The 16,099-nt window shown below is 61.9% G+C and overlaps 10 protein-coding genes across 10 annotated transcripts in view, besides 20 other annotated features; all 10 read right to left on the reverse strand.

Moving 5' to 3' along the window:
• Positions 1-506, reverse strand: part of Tco025E_03354 (surface protease GP63) — a gene marked incomplete at both ends in the record, with an annotated part of 558 nt that extends 52 nt beyond the window's left edge. Inside the window, one exon of the mRNA XM_029370273.1 lies at positions 1-506. This exon is cut by the window's left edge and continues 52 nt beyond it. Within this exon, the coding sequence (XP_029229546.1) occupies positions 1-506 (506 nt within the window).
• A 443-nt stretch (positions 507-949) lies between these two features.
• Positions 950-989: a microsatellite.
• Positions 990-1,022: 33 nt separating this feature from the next.
• Tco025E_03355 (uncharacterized protein) lies at positions 1,023-1,979 on the reverse strand (the record flags this gene model as incomplete). The annotated part of the gene is made up of 1 exon (XM_029370274.1): positions 1,023-1,979. One exon carries the CDS (start codon positions 1,977-1,979, stop codon positions 1,023-1,025), a length of 957 nt encoding a protein of 318 aa, XP_029229547.1.
• A 104-nt stretch (positions 1,980-2,083) lies between these two features.
• Positions 2,084-2,113: a microsatellite.
• Positions 2,114-2,344: 231 nt separating this feature from the next.
• Positions 2,345-2,397: a microsatellite.
• Positions 2,398-2,561: 164 nt separating this feature from the next.
• Positions 2,562-2,592: a microsatellite.
• Positions 2,593-2,597: 5 nt separating this feature from the next.
• Positions 2,598-3,788, reverse strand: Tco025E_03356 (cytochrome oxidase assembly protein; the record flags this gene model as incomplete). Its single annotated transcript, XM_029370275.1, has 1 exon — positions 2,598-3,788. The coding sequence occupies one exon, from the start codon at positions 3,786-3,788 to the stop codon at positions 2,598-2,600; it is 1,191 nt and encodes a 396-aa protein (XP_029229548.1).
• Positions 3,789-3,991: 203 nt separating this feature from the next.
• Positions 3,992-4,025: a microsatellite.
• A 224-nt stretch (positions 4,026-4,249) lies between these two features.
• Tco025E_03357 (uncharacterized protein) lies at positions 4,250-4,639 on the reverse strand (the record flags this gene model as incomplete). Its single annotated transcript, XM_029370276.1, has 1 exon — positions 4,250-4,639. One exon carries the CDS (start codon positions 4,637-4,639, stop codon positions 4,250-4,252), a length of 390 nt encoding a protein of 129 aa, XP_029229549.1.
• Positions 4,640-5,533: 894 nt separating this feature from the next.
• Positions 5,534-5,588: a sequence feature (GA-rich).
• A 177-nt stretch (positions 5,589-5,765) lies between these two features.
• Positions 5,766-5,800: a microsatellite.
• Positions 5,801-5,847: 47 nt separating this feature from the next.
• On the reverse strand, positions 5,848-6,768 carry Tco025E_03358 (protein phosphatase 4 catalytic subunit; the record flags this gene model as incomplete). Its single annotated transcript, XM_029370277.1, has 1 exon — positions 5,848-6,768. The coding sequence occupies one exon, from the start codon at positions 6,766-6,768 to the stop codon at positions 5,848-5,850; it is 921 nt and encodes a 306-aa protein (XP_029229550.1).
• A 13-nt stretch (positions 6,769-6,781) lies between these two features.
• Positions 6,782-6,826: a microsatellite.
• A 143-nt stretch (positions 6,827-6,969) lies between these two features.
• Positions 6,970-6,989: a microsatellite.
• A 146-nt stretch (positions 6,990-7,135) lies between these two features.
• Positions 7,136-7,191: a microsatellite.
• An 18-nt stretch (positions 7,192-7,209) lies between these two features.
• On the reverse strand, positions 7,210-7,758 carry Tco025E_03359 (peptide methionine sulfoxide reductase B8; the record flags this gene model as incomplete). The annotated part of the gene is made up of 1 exon (XM_029370278.1): positions 7,210-7,758. The coding sequence occupies one exon, from the start codon at positions 7,756-7,758 to the stop codon at positions 7,210-7,212; it is 549 nt and encodes a 182-aa protein (XP_029229551.1).
• A 230-nt stretch (positions 7,759-7,988) lies between these two features.
• Positions 7,989-8,020: a microsatellite.
• A 277-nt stretch (positions 8,021-8,297) lies between these two features.
• Tco025E_03360 (molybdenum cofactor biosynthesis protein) lies at positions 8,298-10,676 on the reverse strand (the record flags this gene model as incomplete). Its single annotated transcript, XM_029370279.1, has 1 exon — positions 8,298-10,676. The coding sequence occupies one exon, from the start codon at positions 10,674-10,676 to the stop codon at positions 8,298-8,300; it is 2,379 nt and encodes a 792-aa protein (XP_029229552.1).
• A 156-nt stretch (positions 10,677-10,832) lies between these two features.
• Positions 10,833-10,868: a microsatellite.
• Positions 10,869-11,054: 186 nt separating this feature from the next.
• Tco025E_03361 (uncharacterized protein) lies at positions 11,055-11,537 on the reverse strand (the record flags this gene model as incomplete). Its single annotated transcript, XM_029370280.1, has 1 exon — positions 11,055-11,537. One exon carries the CDS (start codon positions 11,535-11,537, stop codon positions 11,055-11,057), a length of 483 nt encoding a protein of 160 aa, XP_029229553.1.
• A 103-nt stretch (positions 11,538-11,640) lies between these two features.
• Positions 11,641-11,670: a sequence feature (A-rich).
• Positions 11,671-11,776: 106 nt separating this feature from the next.
• Positions 11,777-11,814: a sequence feature (GA-rich).
• A 299-nt stretch (positions 11,815-12,113) lies between these two features.
• Positions 12,114-12,169: a microsatellite.
• An 11-nt stretch (positions 12,170-12,180) lies between these two features.
• Positions 12,181-12,211: a microsatellite.
• Positions 12,212-12,325: 114 nt separating this feature from the next.
• Positions 12,326-14,929, reverse strand: Tco025E_03362 (putative coatomer gamma subunit; the record flags this gene model as incomplete). The annotated part of the gene is made up of 1 exon (XM_029370281.1): positions 12,326-14,929. The coding sequence occupies one exon, from the start codon at positions 14,927-14,929 to the stop codon at positions 12,326-12,328; it is 2,604 nt and encodes an 867-aa protein (XP_029229554.1).
• A 40-nt stretch (positions 14,930-14,969) lies between these two features.
• Positions 14,970-14,990: a microsatellite.
• Positions 14,991-15,123: 133 nt separating this feature from the next.
• Positions 15,124-15,158: a microsatellite.
• A 101-nt stretch (positions 15,159-15,259) lies between these two features.
• Positions 15,260-15,280: a microsatellite.
• Positions 15,281-15,336: 56 nt separating this feature from the next.
• Positions 15,337-15,374: a microsatellite.
• Positions 15,375-15,386: 12 nt separating this feature from the next.
• Tco025E_03363 (uncharacterized protein) overlaps positions 15,387-16,099 on the reverse strand; it is a gene marked incomplete at both ends in the record, with an annotated part of 4,434 nt that continues 3,721 nt past the window's right edge. Inside the window, one exon of the mRNA XM_029370282.1 lies at positions 15,387-16,099. This exon is cut by the window's right edge and continues 3,721 nt beyond it. Within this exon, the coding sequence (XP_029229555.1) occupies positions 15,387-16,099 (713 nt within the window).

Here is a 16,099-nt window from a genome sequence, read left to right on the forward strand (position 1 = left end):
CGTGGCACTATTATGCTTTCAGTCACGGGCTCCACGAGAAGTCGCTCCGCGTGCAGCTTGACGGCCTCGGGGATTATCTTCGTCGTGTACAACCCCTTCTTGGCGTCCGACAGTACGTCACGGGCCGTGCAAGTTACCTCATGCCCCAAGTAGTTGATGCACTCATCCCCATCAGCTGCGCAGTACCTCTTCTTCCCCTTCCATTGAGTACTCTCCTCCAGGTCCTTCGTGGACACCACGATGCGGATGGGCGCCCAGCCATCGTTGCTCTTTCCTCCTGCCGCCGCTGCCGTTGCGACGGTGTACGCCTGCGCCGCGCCCTGCCCCCTCCGCGGCACCTCACGCACCACCGCAGCCGGCGGCCGGCCCCTCCTCGGCGCCATGTCGTCGAAGGCGCAGCGGTGTGCAGCGGCGCGGCACCCACCGGCAGAGTACATCGTCAGCAGCAGCAGCGGGAGCAGCACCGCCAGCGGAAGCAGCGGCGTGGTGTGGCGGGAGTGACGCATTGATGGAGGAAAGTGTATTTTTTTTTTGGTTCAAGGAACCGTCTTCGCAGCAACACAGGCCTTGTCTGCAGAAAAAGAGAAACAAGGGGAGAAGAGAGAGAAGAGGTGTGCAGATGCGAGAGTGAATGGTGTGGACTTGCCCTTTTCGTACGCATGCGCTGCGCTGCGGTAAAAGTTGGAGCCGCGTGTAGGCGACGGTAGTCGCTGTGTGCGCCGGCGGGAGTTGGGGAGGAACGCGAGGGCCATAGATAGAGCAGCGGCACGGGCGCAGCAGCCCGTCGAACACGCAGCCACGGAGGCGCAAACAGATGCACCTCACGAGGGGCAGGCAAACAAAAATGAGGCGCCGGGACCGCACGGCAATGCGGGAAAGAGATGTTGCATGCTATACACGTGCATTCCACGCGGTGGCGATCCACGGCGTCCGCTGGGCGCCGTCCTCTTTCTTTCCTTCTTTCTTTTCTTCCGCCTTTTCTCATTTCTGCCGGCCGCTGCCAGGGCGCGGCTGTCGGCGCGTCAGTAGGCAGGTGGGCCACGACGCGGTGGCTGCGTTTCTCCCTCGTTCAGAAAGCAGCGGCTCTGCGCTGGCCGCCTGGGGATGTACTTTGAGCGGAAGAGTCCCCGCTGCTGCCGCCGGGCCACCTGCACGGCAGAAAGCCCCGTCTTTCGCAGCGTGGCCGACTGAAAACTGCGGTCGGACTCGAACTCGGCGCGAACGACGCCAAACACGACGAAGAGGAAAAGAACCGCCAGGTTCGGGAGCACCATCGTCCACGTGCTCCCAATCGAGGAGAGAATCTTCTGGATGACTGGGCGCTGGTGGGTGCAGTCGCCTTTGCCCGGGCCGTACCCGTCGTCGCAGGTGGAACACCATGGCGGGGCCCAATACCCGTTGACAGCGTCGCTGAAGCAGCGGCACGGCGACTCCTTCGGCGGGTAGCCAGGCCTGCGACAGCAGCCATGACCGTTGCACGTGGTTAGCGGATCGCATGCCAGGCTTGTTGCGTTGTACGCCCGCTTGCACTCGCCGCCGTCGCCCACAATGGAGTAGGTGCGTCCCTCACAGGTGGTGCAGCTGAAGCTGAATCCGTGCGCATCCCCGTTGCAGACGACGTCGTCCACGCAGTACCGCTTCCATGGCTCGATGCTGCTGCAGTTGCTCGGGCACAGTGCCGTGTGCGAAAAGCAGTAACTTCCGTTGGGATCAGCAGCGTCAAAGGACCCCGTCCACGTGCAGAGGCCCTCGGCAGAGGTCACGTAGATGCTAGCGGCGTCGTTGCAAGTGCACTCAAAGCCGGCCTCCCCACAGTTGCTGAAAGAAACATTGCCACCCTGCCCAAACACGCTTGAGCACCACTTCGCGGCGAAGCTGCAGTTTGTGGGGCATTCGATGCCTGAGCTGGGCGCCCCACGCACACACCCAGGCGCGAGAAGCACGCCAACAACGAAAACGCAGAGCAAAAGCGGCGTCATTGCATCACTTTCTCCCTTCGAATCACTCTACTTTAGCTTTTGCGTGGTGGGGAGAAAACTGCTGACCGGGAAGAGGCAAAGTTTTCACTAGAAGTACGGCGGGGGTGGTTTGTGTGTGTGTGTGTGTGTGTTGTAACGCCACCGTCGCAGCGTGCGGGGAGCCCTCTGCAGGCGCACGAAACGACTTCCACCCGCCCAACCCACTCCCTCTCCCTCTCCATCCCGCAAATATACCACACACGCTCCCTCTTTTCTCCCGTGCGCCATGTAGCGTCCTCGCAAAACCCACCCCTGCTGCGCATGCCTCTTTGTGGTTCTTCCCTCGCTTACAAAGGCAGAAGCAAAGAAACAAACCCGAGTAAAACTTTTCTTTTTTTTCTTTTTTTTTGTTCTTTTCACTTTTTTTTTTTTACTTTTTGATGTGTTTCTGCTCCCCCTCCTCCCTCTCTGCCGTGTCTCTTGCAGTGTGCGTTCGTGCAGTGACGCACACGCACATGGCATTCCCAGTGGCAGCTGCAGCCCCTCATGTACTTAATTTTCCTCCTTGTGCAGCGGCAGTGCCACACCCCTAACAAACCCAAACATGCACACACGCACGCCGACGCATGCACGCGTTGTCTACGCTAACAGCAGCCCGCGGGATCCAAGGACGGCGCAGACGCGAATGACGCTCGTCAAGAGAAGCAGCGAGCCCAACTGGTGCGCCGTGGCAATGGGCACGTCCACGTAGGAGGTAACGGTCCAAATGCCCAACAGCACCTGCAGAGCCAGAATGCCGTTGACGGGCACCAAGCTGCGCCGCAGCATCGTTGGAAGCACCGCATGGTGACGAAAGCAGGCCGCATTCAACCCCAGCACCGCGGCGGTGCTCACGGCAGCCATCAGACGATGCCAGGTTTGCGCCGCCGCCGGGTTCTCAAGGGCGTTGCGCCACCAGGGCTCCACCGTGAGAAGGTGGTCGCGGGGAGGCACGACGCCGCCGCCCATCCAGGGGAACTCGTTGTTGTACATGAGACCCGCGTCCAGCCCCGCCACAAAAGCTCCAGAAACGACGGTGCAAAAAACAATGACGAACGCGAGCCGGGCAGAGAGCTGAATACCCGCCTTGCCTTGAAACTCGCCCACTCGTGGAAGTTTCAGTCCGAAGCCAATGCGCATCATACTGGCGTAAATCGCAAAGGCCAACACCAAATGCGCCGCGAGGCGGTAGGCCGAAACCGTGGCCTTCCGCCGCTCCTCCAGGAGCCGTGGGTCGAGGCCACTGCGGACCATGTACCACCCCATCGCCCCCTGCGCCCCACCCAGCCCAAGAATCGCGACGAGGGCGGCAGTGAGTGCGTGGTGGCCCCTGAGACGGCCCTTGCAGAGAAAGTACATCATAGGCAGGCCGTAGACAAGCCCCAGACTGCGCGCCATGAGGCGATGCGCCCACTCCCAAAAGAAAATAAATTTGAATTCCTCCAGCGTCATCTTGTCCTTTTGCTTGAACTCAGGGAAGTTTTGGTACTTGGCAAACTCGTCCTCCCACTCCTGGTGCGTGATGGGGGGACGCACGCCCGTCACGGGCTTCCAGTCCACGATGCTCAGCCCACTCTCCGTGAGGCGGGTGACACCGCCAATGACTACCACGCCCCCCACCAACGCCGCTGAGCAGTACAGCCAGTGTGCCACCGCCCTGTTGGTGGGAGGGGCCCTCCAGGCCGTCTCCGCGGCGGCCGCAACGGTGGACTGGAGTCGGCGTTTGAAACGGAGCGAAAAAGGTGACCCTGCAGCGTTCGTTTGAAATGCCAGCGGCCTGAAACGCAGCATTTTGGTTCTATGTCTTATTTGTTTCGGTTTTTTTTCCTCTTCTTTGCTTGGGTGAGTAGGACTGTGCTCGGCTAGTTCCTCCCTTGCTACTACGAGTATTGCCGCCTTTTGTATTGTCTTCCCCTCCTTGTCTTTATACTGTAAAGCCTGCCTGCGCGCAGAGTACGTCTGTGAGTTAATCTACTTTTGCTTGTCGTGGTCTATTTTATTTTTTATTCTTTTTCTTTTTTTCTTTTTCACTTTATGGGAAATGTGTGTTTGTGTGGCCTGGACAGCAGCAGCAGAGGAAAAAAAAATGGGGAGGGGGCTGCGCACGGCAAATGGCGGCAGCAGGAGGGACGAGCGCAGATGCGTGCCGTAGCGCTGCAGTCAACACCCGATGGATGTGTGCGTGTGGCGCGGCAACGAAAAGGGGGCAAAATCGCAGTGCCACAAGCAAAAACAAACAAACAAGCAAGCAATCAAGCAGGCAGACTTCGGCTGAGACTGAGACCAGGAAAGGGAGTCGCCCGCACGGCCGCCTCGCACGACGCAGGGAAGCGGCGAAGGTGGAGGTAGGCGGCAGCGGGCATAAATGCCGAATGGAGAGAAAAAGGGACGGCGCACAGGCACCGCCCCCGGCACCAGAAAACTACTTTGCACCGACGGGAGCAGGATCGCCAGCCGCACGAGTCAGCGGCGCCGCGGTTGTGAGGGTCACACGGAAGTATTTTGGCGGCCACAGTCTCCGCCGTAGTCCACCCCACGCGTCGCGGCGGCGGCACGGTGAGGAAGCACACCGCCCACACCTCTTGGCAGCAGCCCCTGTACAGCGCCGGCGCCATCGGGAACGCGTCAGTGAGCAGAAACATCAGCGCAATGACAAAATAATAATAAATAGAAAAAGACAGGGCGGCGACAGAGCCCCAAGAAAGCAGGCGAAGCTGCCTCGACAACAGGCGCTCGGACGCGTCACCGAGCGTCTAAAACAAAGTGCAGAGCACCGTGAAATAGGGCAGGAATAGGAAGGCCTGCAGGGACGCCACCAAGTCTTGGCCCCGCCGCTACCCCACGGCGGTCAGGCGGCTTGTGTCCACCACGGTTAACGTCAGGAGCGTAACGGCCTGCGCCGGCGAGCGACACACGGCAGGCGTGAAGGGCACCGACTTGGGGCCGCCAAAGACGGCCCAGTCCAGCCCGGCCTCCGCCTCGGGCAGAGGGGGTTTGCCCACTGCACATGGCTCCCTGCGCCCAAGAGAGACGCCGGTGGAGGAGGCACGGTTGGCAGCCGCGCCCGAGCGACGCTGGAGCTCCGCTTTTGCGGAGAATCGCGCGGCGGGAGAGCAGCGCCACGCAAGACGCCGTCCCCGCTGCTCGCGGCCGGGTGAAGCCCGTTCGTGTACAACGGCGGAGGGGCGTTGTTAGGGCCGTTTGTGGGGGGGGGGGGTCGCCCGAGTGCGACGCCGCGCCCGCGTGCCCACACGATACGGTGATCCGTCTCCCTCGCCATTTGCTCAGCCGCCGGGGGCGCGAAACGAAACAAACGGCAAGGAAAAAAAAAACGCATGCGCACAGAAAAATAATTATTCACTTGACTGCGCTCTTTGACTGTGGCGCACGCTTTTCTGTGTTCGCTTCCAAACCGCGCGGCCAGAATGCAAAAAAAAACGGCACACATAAGCGGCCGTTAAGCGCAGGAAGAGAAAGGCATCCAAAATGCGGCGCATTGCGAGCCCCACGGCGCAAACACAAAGATACACACACGCAGAGAGAGAGAGAGAAGGAAAGGGGGAGAAGGAAAAGGAGGAAGAAGGGGTAGAAACCAAAAACAAAACAGCATATATTTAAACACAGACGACAACAAAAAGAGCATCGCTCCGTAGAAGGCCGGAGGTGTCGCAAGAGGCGGCAGCAGAAGCTTCCAGTGGACGGCGCGTGTCTGTCTCCTTCCCCTCACCCCCCCCCACACCTTTGCCCATCCCTTTTTTCGCCCTGCTCCACGACGCGACACGTCACGACACACAGACGCACACACGTAAGCGCCCCAGTGATCGCCGGTAGAGGCCTGTGTTACCCTGTCTCAGAGGAAGTACTCGGGCGGGGGCTTTTTGGTTAAGTGACCGCGCTCCTCGGCGGGGGCCGCCCCGAATGTTATGAAGCTGCGGTCCGTTCGCGACTTCTCGCCTATTTTCATGATGGACGCCACGTTGCCGCAGCGGTAGCAGTAGTTTGGGGCGGACCACACGGTGCAGCAGTTGTCATCGAACATCGACTTGTAGCCCTCAAAAACGAGTTGATGGGCGCGCGCAATGAGGCTAATGCCGTTTCTTTGGTTAAATGCCTTTGTGACGTCGGCGCCAAAGATAAATCCGGCGCCGCGGGGACTCATGGCCCAACCGCTGATGTCGTCAGGGTCGGACCAGAGCAGGTCCGTCATGGGACCCTCGTGCGGAACCTCCTGCTTGCGATCCAAGACGCGAATCTCATCGAGGGTGTTAATGTCCGGGCTCAGACCGCCGTGCACGCACAGCACGTCGTCCTCTACTAACGCCATTAAAGGCATGTAGTCAAAAAGGTCGGTGCAGAAGCGCCACACATTGGCGCTGCCGTACTTTCTGTAGCATTCATCATAGAAGCCGTAGACCTGCGTGATCTGCCGGGACTCATGATTGCCGCGCAGGAGTGTCATGCGGTCCGGGTAGCGGACCTTCAGCAGAAGCAGCAGCAGCAGCGTCTCAACGCTGTGGTACCCGCGGTCGACGAAGTCCCCCATGAAGACGTAGCTAGTCTCGGGCACGCGACCGCCGTGACGAAAGAGCTCCAGCATGTCAAAAAACTGGCCGTGAATGTCGCCGCAGAGCGTGACGGGGGCGTACACAACCTCAATGTTTCCCTCCTCGAGGAAGAGGTCCTTGCAGCGGTCACACAGCTGCGCCACCTGCTGCTCCGTGATCAGCTTGCCGGCGTACAGCGTCTCTACCATCGCATCCAGGTCCGCCATGGTGCGACGGCGGCGCACACGCACACGCACGCTCCCAGCAAGGCAGCCGCAGACTCACTCCTCCTCCACCTCCGCCCCCTTCTCTTTTTTTTTTATCGGTGTCAACGCCCCTTGCGTTTGTTTAAGTTCCCACGCGTGTTCCCCGGCAGGAAACACCGCTGTTGCTGCTGTGGCTTGCCCACGCGTCGCAAACGTCCCCGCCACACACACAAACACACACAACCGCCGCCAGCGAAGAGGGGGCAGGAATGAAGAAAAGGAACAAAAGAAACGGCAGAGTGTTGACAGAAGTGGAGGGAGCAGAGGAGGAAGAAGGAAGATACAACGACGCCAAGCAGACAAAGACGGACGGCAACATCGATAGATCAAAACAAAAAAACAAAAACAAAAAAAAACCGATATGCAGACACACAAAGAAAAAAAAAGGCGGCCTCCCCTCATTCACGGCTGCGGCTGAAAATGAATGGAGGTGCCGTTGACGCAGTGTCGCTCATTCGGCGCGGGGTTGTTAAACCCCTCCCCGCGGAAGACGTGGCCCAGGTGACTGTTGCACGCGTTGCACACAATCTCCCTGCGCACTCCGTCGGCGTCGGGCTCCTCCCGCACCGCCCCCGGCACGCAGTCCCAAAACGCCGGCCAGCCGCAGGTGCAGCGAAACTTCATCTCCGACGTGTACAGCCGCGCCCCACACGCGGCGCACAAATACACCCCGGGCTCGAAGTGATCGTCGTACTGGCCGAAGGTTGGGTCAGTGCCCTTCTCCCGCAGGACGCGAAACTGCGCCGGTGTCAGTCGCTCTCGCCACGCGGCGTCGCCAAGGTCTTTTGAGCCGTCCGCCTCCGCGCGGGAGACGCAGTGCGTCATTTGAAGCTTTATGCTCGTGGAGAACAAACTACGGGAGAGGCACAGTGCGGCAGAGCGGGGAAAAGACACACGAGGCTGCAGCTGCGGCGGCACGGCAACGGCGCAGACACGCCCACAACGCCGCATGCTTCGACTTGGCCTCCAACACAAAAAAAAAGAAGAGAAAAACAACCCAAAAATGTGTAGCTGTTTTTCGTTTTGCTCTTTTTCGGAGGTGGCCGTTACGCCTCTCCGTTCCCAAAGCCAGGAGGAACGAGAAGGCCAGCGGCGGGCGAAAGCCAAGAGACGGGAGAAAGACAGCGCGAGATGCAGAGAGGAAGAAGCCTTAAGAGCAAGGCGGATAATCACTCGCACGTACACACAGACAGGCAGACAGAGAGAGAGAAGAGGCGTCTACGCGGTAGATGTTCGACCTACACAACTACTCTTTTTTGTTCTTTCTCTCTTTGATTATTACTTGGATCCTGGCTCTCCAGTTTTGCCTCTCCTTCTCCTCCGCATCACATGGGCTCCCTCAGCGTCCGTCGCCGACGCAGCGGAGAGGGAAGAAGGGGCTCATGTGAGGCCTTCCGAAACTCTCTATGATGTCCCCGCCCACCCCCAAAGCGCCTCTCGGGGGGAAAAAGCGGGACGGCTGCCGTTTTGCGTGGCGTGGGCGCCGCACGTCATCGTCGCGCCTTTTGCCGCTGCGCCCGGGCGGGTTTGCCGGCTTTTTTTCTTCTATGCGGCGGCGGAGCGTCCACCTCTTCCTCCTCCTCAAAAAAGTCCCGCGTCGCCTCGTCGTCCTGGTCGAAGTCGCTCTCCACCTCCGTCTCGTTGTCCCAGCTGTCGTGCTTCACCGGCCGGGCCACCGCGTCGCCCCTCTTCCGGCGCGCGGGAGGCGGAGGCGGCGGCGGCGCCTTGCCGTTCTTCTTCACTACCCGCTGCCGGCGGACGGGGAGCCGATCCTCCTCTTCCTCATCCTCGTCGCCCTGCGCCGCATCCGCGGCTTCGTCTTCGAGGCGGCGCCGTTCATCGCCTTCATCGATGTCGTCCTCGGCGTCAGCGTCATGCGGCTGGGCGGCCTCCCGGGCACTGCGCCGCGGCTGCCGCTTCTCGTGCCGTGCCGCAGACGCCCTCCTCGCCGCCCCCGCAAAGGCGTCCACTGCGCCCTCCTCCGCCTCCGCCTCCTCATATTCGTCGTCACCCCCATCCGCGTCGGCAGCGTGGCCGTCGACATCGGCGGCGGCGTGGGCGGAAGTCCTCCTCAGCGAGGCATGTTTGTTGCTGGCGGCGGCAGCGGCGGCTTCACGTTTCCCCTTCCTCGCCTTCACCTTCGCCGCCGCCACCTCATCCGCGTCCTCGTCATACTCTTCTTCGCCAAGACCTGAATCGTCGTCGCCGTCGTCGTACGCGCTGCTTTCCACGCGGCGCCGCACCGCCAGGGCGGCCGAGCGCTTCGGACGAATGTTTGCCGCCTTCGCGCTCGGCTGGAGCCGCGCCTGCAAGTTGAGTTTGCTCATCTTTGTTGGATGCGTTTTTGTCTGCTGCACCCTTCGTGGCGTAGTGGTAGCCGTCGCTGCCTTTGCTGGTGTCGTCGCAGTCTTTGCTCTCCTTGTTGGTGGCGTGTTCTGTTCCGCCTCGTACCTTCTGCGGGGGTTAAGCTGCTGGAGCTTCTTCTCGCGCGCCGTGGACTTCCACCAGGCGCCTTGCTCCCCCACGGCGTCTGCCGTCACCTCCTGCGTGACAGCGTCCCCCAGCGTGCCGCTTCGCGCCGTCTGCGGGTGTGGCTCCGTGTGGGCGGCGGCATCATCGCTGCTCCCGGGTGGGCGAAGCTCGCTTTTGTCGCCGCTATCGCTGTCGTTATTGCCGTCTGCTTCGCCGCCCTCCTCGCTCTCGCGCTGCGCCGCCGTCTGTGAGGCCGGCGAAGACGACGGCGGTGCCGCGTCCCCCTCGCTGGCCATCCCCGCCGCCTCCTGCCCAGTGGCCGCACTGGGCGGGGGCGCCAATGCGGGCGACGGCGGTGGCTGCGGCGCGGCCTCCGGCTCCGACATGAGCAGCTTCGTGAAGTCGCTCTTTCCGCCGCGCTTCGCGAGCACGAAGGACTCTCCGATGCTCAGTCCATCCTCCTGCGACCCCGACAGGCCTCTCAGCATGTCGTACAACGTCAGACCGGCGACGCTGGCGCCTGTGAGCGCCTCCATCTCCACCCCCGCCTTGGAGTCGTCGCTCGCGACGGTGCAGAAGCAGTACAGCACGCTGCACTCCCCGCGGGCACGGCTGGGCGGCGGCGGGGGGCTGACGCGCTTTCGCAGCACCACCCGATGCGGGAGTGCGGAGGTGCGACTGAGGCCCGCAACGACGCGTCGCCTAAAGGTGAAGGAGCACTTCTGAATCCGCACAGGGTGGCAGAACGGGATCAGCTGACTTGCCTGCTTCACCGCATTCGTCCCAGCAATCACGGCGGTGGCAAAGAGGGGACCCTTCTTGGAGGTGTAAAACTCCTCCATCTGCGATACGGGGGAGCGGCTTTCCTCCGAGGGGCTGTTGCCTGCGCCGCCATCGTTGGGCCGCTGCAGCGGCGGGGACAGCGTCTGCTTCATGCCCTCAAGCAGAAAGTTGGCAGCGGGAGGAACAACAAGCGTGGAGACCGCAGTCGCGAGGCAATAGGGCGACTTCCTCTCACTCACCTCTACCTGCCCCTCCTTTGTGGCCGGAACCACCGCATTGCTATCAGTCCCTGTGCTACTACTGCCACTGCCGCCAGCATTGCTGCTGCTGCCTCGGTTATCGTGGTGTTGGTGATTGCTGACGCTGGTGCTGAGGGCAGCGGCGGCCACTGCCGTCGTCGCTGCTGCTGTCGCCGTCGCTGCCGCTGTCGTCGTCGTCGTCGCCCCCCTCCTTGTACGTGTTGCAGGCTTTCGCGTCCGCGACGGCGAACGCTGTTTTGCGGGTGACTTTGTTCTACGCCGCGCTGCAGTTGTCGCCGCCGCCGCCCGCCCACGCCTTGGCGGTGGCTTCAGCGGCTTCCTCTTTGCGAGCAACGCAGCCGCAAGCCTAAACATAGGTGTCTCTACCTCCCTGTGTGCAGCCTCGCTCCCGCCGTCTTCCCTGCTGAAGTGGTGGATGCATCGGCGTGCAGGCAGACAACAAAGAAGGAAGCGAAAAAGAAAAAAGAAAAGCGGACCGTACAGAAGGCAGTAAAAGCACAAACCCATACATGTATATATGTGTGTGTGTGTATGCGTGGGTGGGTGCTTTATTTTGTGCTTCGTACTCCGTTTCTTCCTGCTGCTGCATGGACTCCCCCCTCTCTCCCTCTGTGTGTTTCTCGTTCTATCCGGCACGCGCAGCCCCCGCTGCGGCCGCTCTGTTCTTCTATGCGTCTCCGCCTGCCGCCCGCTTCGCCGCCCTCGGCCCGCAAAACAGGGCGGCGGGTGGCGTCAAAAAAGCATTGGGACCGCAGCTGGCGAGGGAGGCGGCGCCGACGGCGGTAGGGGCGGTGCGGCGTCACCTGCGCTGCGCAGCCCCGCCATCACCGCCGCGTCGGACTGTTCCACGGCGGTAAGCAACTCCCCACACGCGGACGGCGGGGCCACCGCGTCGTCGTCGTCGAAGAAGCAGGCCTCGACGCTGCTCGCACTCCCCGACGCGCAGCGGGCGGGACTCACGGCGGCGGACGACTCCCGCGTCCCCGGCCCGGGCGACGGCCGGCAGCGCGCGCGCTCCTCCGTGCAGCGCCGCTTTGCCCCCGCCGCCGCGGCGAGGCGGGCGGCAGCCTCGTCTTCCTCGCCGCGCTCGGGCCGCTTCGGATGCCGCCGGGCGCGTCCAGCGGCGTCGCTTCCCTGCGGCCCCGCAACGGGCGGCTTCCCCACGGGGGCGTTTGTGACGTTGCGCCCAAACTCCCGTTTGTCGCGGCGGTCCATCGACGCCGCCGCCAACTCCCCTGCGCTAAAGCCACTCGGCTGATTGCGTCTGCCTCGCCGCACCCCCCACCCCCCGTCCAGCCGGCTACGCGAGCGAGAGCCCAAACAAAAGAAATAAAAACAGAAAAAAAAAGCGAGAGCGAGAAGAAAAACGGCATCCAACGATTTGGCAGCGGAGGAGATATGCGTGCCGACCCAAGCGTGGGCTGGCAGCACCGCACACCTCCGTGGCCGAGTAAAGAGAGAGAAGGAGAGAGGGAGAAAAAGTGAAACAGAGCGGCTGAGTGGAGGACGTGCGCGCCCATGCATGCAGCGGGGCAAGTAAGTCAAAGCAGAGGGGGAGCGGGGCAGAAGTGACGTGCTGCCTTCCACCCGCGCGCCCCTCCAGCGCTCACAAGTGTCAAAGGGAAGTGTACGCAGCACCCCCGCTTCCCTTACGCCGTGCCGTGTACTCCCTATTTCGCTGGCGCACAGCGCGTGGTTCTTGCCGCAAAGGGAACGCGGCAGCGAACACACAGACACACACAGGTCCACTTCTTGCTTTAAGAAAAAAATGGAAAATGTTCTTCTCCTTCTTTGTTGTTGTGTGTTCTCTATTTCTTTTCGTATTTTTGTTGTTGTTGTTTGTTTTTTGCGCCTTCGCCAGACAAACACACACACGCACATACAGACACGGTCATCATCAACCTCGCCCCTGCACGCACCGCCTCTCATGAAGCCACACTCCTGGCGGGGCGCTGTGGCACGAGCAAAAAAAAAACATGGAAATGGAAACAGTCCGAGGGGCGCTACGAGAGCAGCGCGGCGGAGAGGTAGTCGCGTAGCTCCGGCGTTGCCCCCCGCAGCGTTAACTGCAGCGCCACGCCCTTGTCGTCTGCGATGAAGACTCTTGCGGCGATGAGCACGAGCGAGCGGGCGCGGTTGGCCAGTGTGCCGGACATCTGCAGCGTGTGGGACGCCGTCGTGATTTTGTCCGGCTTGCCTCCTTCGACGTGCATGCCGAAGAACTCTACCAGCTCCCGCGCCGCCACCGTCAAGTTGCGCATTGAACTCAGCGAGTAGGTTCCCGTCGTCTCTTCCTCCTGCAGCCGCTCCCACTGCGTTGCGAAGGCGCCGCCGAGGTCCACGGGGGCGATGAAGTCGCTAACGTTGATGTCGAAGCCCTCCAGAGGGTACTCCTCCTCCTCCTCGACGTCGCCGCCGCCCTCCTCCTGCATGGCGAACTTAAAGCGGCACTCCACCGTCCCACTCGGAAACTGCTCCTCCTCGTAGCGCAGCACCGCGTAGCCGTACTCGGTGGCGCCGGGCACCACCGTCGCGATGGGGATGGCGTACTGCGGCTCCACCTCCACCTCGTCCGCGTCCACGTCGATGGCGATGTTCTTGAAGGTGACCTTCTCCATCGTGTTCTTCACCTTGAACTGCAGAACTATGTGCGCGATGTAGGTGTGCTTCATCACCGTCACGACGTACTCGCTGTCGGGGTCTGTCAAGGGCACCGGCTCGCTGCTGACGCACGGCTCGCCAAGCTCCAGCAGCTGTTTGATTTTCTGCATCTTCTCTCGGCCCTGCAGCACGGCGAGGCTAAGCAGCGCGGGCGCCTCCGTGCCGCTCTCAGCCGCCTGGGCAATCGTCTTCTGTCGGCTAAGGTCCTCCGTCGCGGTGTTCAGCACGGCAGTGCGTGCGGCGATGCGTGCCTGGCGCCCCATCGCCACCGCCTTGGCGACGTCGCACACCATCGCGCGAATGATGTTCTCATCGTTGTGCAAAAAGAGACGTGTGTAGAACACCGCCCGGTCCCGCACCTCGTCGTCCGCGTCGTTGCAGGTGCGCTTCAGCAGCACGACGATGGAGCGCCGCAGCGAGGGGACGCAGGCGGCCAACTTCGCCAACGTGCTGACAGCCACCGCGCGAATCTCCGGCCCCTCCAGCGTCGCATGGTTGTAGACGTAGCGCACGAACGTCTCCGGGTTCTCCGTCAGCGGCACCTCCTCGCCGAGGTACATCAGCACCCGGCGCACGATCTTGGGGTAGTTGCAGTCGTCAATGAACTCCGCGAGGTGCTTCAGCACCGACGCCTTCGAGTCCGGGTTGGACCTGGCGATCTCAATCGTGACGTCCACCACGTTCTCCTTCAGCTCGCTGCCGCCCTCCTCGGTGAGGACTTTGGAGAGAAACCCGAGAAAGACGTCGTACTTCGCGGGGAACTTGGCGCTCAGCACCCGCATGGCGTCGATGATGACCATCTTGAACTCGTCGCCCAGCTCCCGCAGGTAGCCCGCCGCCGAGAGCTGCGTGATGAGCCGCTCGATGGTCAGCTCCGTGCCCGTCTTCAGCAGCGTCGTGATGGCGAGGGTGGCGATGATGCGGTTGGGGTCCGTGACGAGGTTCTCGATCTCCGCGTTGATGGGCGCCACCGCCGCGGGGTGCAGCGTGGCCACCTCGTTCAGCACCCGAATCGCGGCAAAGCGCAGCACGGCGCTCTGGGCGGTGAGGTACAGGTGCACCACCATCACCGCGGGGGAGACCTCCTTCGCCGTGATGTTGCGCAGCGAGCAGATGGACTTCACCGACTCGAACACCACCAGGTCGTTGCTGTGCTGCATCATCGAGGTCACAAACTTGTAGATGTCAAGCGAGCCCTCAAAGTCATCCCGCATGAGCTCGGTGCAGATCTTAATCAGTAGGCACAACGCCATCGGCGAACGTATTACGCCGCTCTTGGCCTGCTCAATGAGGCGCGTGACGGAGAGACGGTCATTTTTCCGCATCTTGTGCAGCAGCGCAATGGCGGCGTACTGCGCCTTTCCACAGCTGCGAATCACCTCGGTGAGTTGCGTGCCCCACTTCCGTGCCATGTCTGGATTCACCTGGGCGATGTGCAGCCCCGTCACGATGGCGGCGCAGACAACGTTGCTGCTCTGCGACGTCAGCGCCTCCACAATGGTGCGGTCCATCGAGGCGTAGAGGGAGCTGTTCATCACCTTGAAGAGGGTGCGAATGCCGTTGCACTTGCTGGCGTCGTTGTTGCTCTTGATGTCAACCATGAGCGAGTTGGAGGCGATGAAGCGCTGCTCCACGAGCGGGCTCAGCTCCTTCATCAAGACGTAGTGCAGTCGGCGCAGTTTCGGGTGGGTGGACTGCAGGAGTTTTGTGGACATGAAGAAGAGGTCCGTCGCCTCCGCCTCGGTGAGGCTCGCGCCGGTGTACACGAGGTACAGGCACTGCGTCATGGAGCGCAGGCAGGCGGAAATGTCAAGGCGCACGTCGTTGAACACGCGACACTGCTGCAGCGCGGCGGTCTTCTCCAGTCCGTCGAAGGGTAGGACATCCTCCTCGTCATCCTCCGCGTCGTAGCGAAGGAGCTCCCGCTCCGACGAAGCTCTCTGCATTCTCCCTCGCGTGTCCTCGAGTCCCTCCCCTCTTCGCTTTGCGGCAGCGGCGGCGGCGGCGATGACTTTGCCGTGGATGTGTTGGTACGTGGATGCAGCCCTCCCCGCTGCGCCTCTTTTTTTTTATATGTAGCCGCTTCGTCCCTTTGTAATGTGCGTACGCTTCTGTATACGTATATATGTATATCTACGCCTGTTTGTTCGTTTCTTTGTTTTTGTTCTTTCTTTGCCTCCCTCCCTCTCTCTCTCTCTTACGTTAGCTCTTCCTTTTGCTTGAGCGTTTGCTGTTGCCGTCGCTTCTCCGTTCCCTGGAGCCGCAAGGGCGGCAAAAGGAGGAGGAGGAGGAGGAGGCGAGGGACGATGCCCGGGCGGGGGGCGAGCGGCGAGCGGCGAGCGGCGCTGCGCCTCACACACGCACACACGCACAAACAGACAGACACGCACAGCCGGCGTTACATCAGCGTCCCAGCGGGGGGCGCGCAAATACATTTCCCACACGCGAGGAGCGGAGGCCGCACACACAGACAGGCAGACAGGCATCTACGGGGAAAAAAGAGAAGTGAGGCGCCGGACGCCACCGGCCGCAACCGTTGGGCACGTCACTGTGCCGCCCCTTCCGCGCCCTCGCCGTCCGCACTCGCCGCTTCCTCCTCCACCTCCTCCGTGTAAAACTCGTAGTACACTTCAACCAGCTGCCGCGAACAGTAGCCGCGCCACACACGCTGCACCTCCACAGCCGCCTTCCACCGCGGGTGTGCACGAAGCATCTCAAAAGCGCTGCGACGCGCCAAAGCACCACGGCCACAACGCTGGACCAACAGGGCAAACTGCTCTGGCCGCCGCTCAGCCTCCTCGGCAGAGGCCTTGGGCTTCTCCGCCTCGACCGCAGTAGGCTCACACTCCTCCGACGCCACGAGAGGCGCAGGCTTCTCCGCCTCGACCGCAGTAGGCGCACACTCCTCCGTCGCCACGAGAGGCGCAGGCTTCTCCGCCTCGACCGCAGTAGGCTCACACTCCTCCGACGCCACGAGAGGCGCAGGCTTCTCCGCCTCGACCGCAGTAGGCTCACACTCCTCCGACGCCACGAAGGCGCAGGCTTCTCCGCCTCGACCGCAGTAGGCTCACACTCCTCCGTCNCCACGAGAGGCGCAGGCTCCTCCGCCTCGACCG

This window comes from Trypanosoma conorhini, assembly GCF_003719485.1.
Source record: "Trypanosoma conorhini strain 025E chromosome Unknown Tco_14.4_contig_00150, whole genome shotgun sequence".
NCBI classification, from domain to species: domain Eukaryota; phylum Euglenozoa; class Kinetoplastea; order Trypanosomatida; family Trypanosomatidae; genus Trypanosoma; species Trypanosoma conorhini.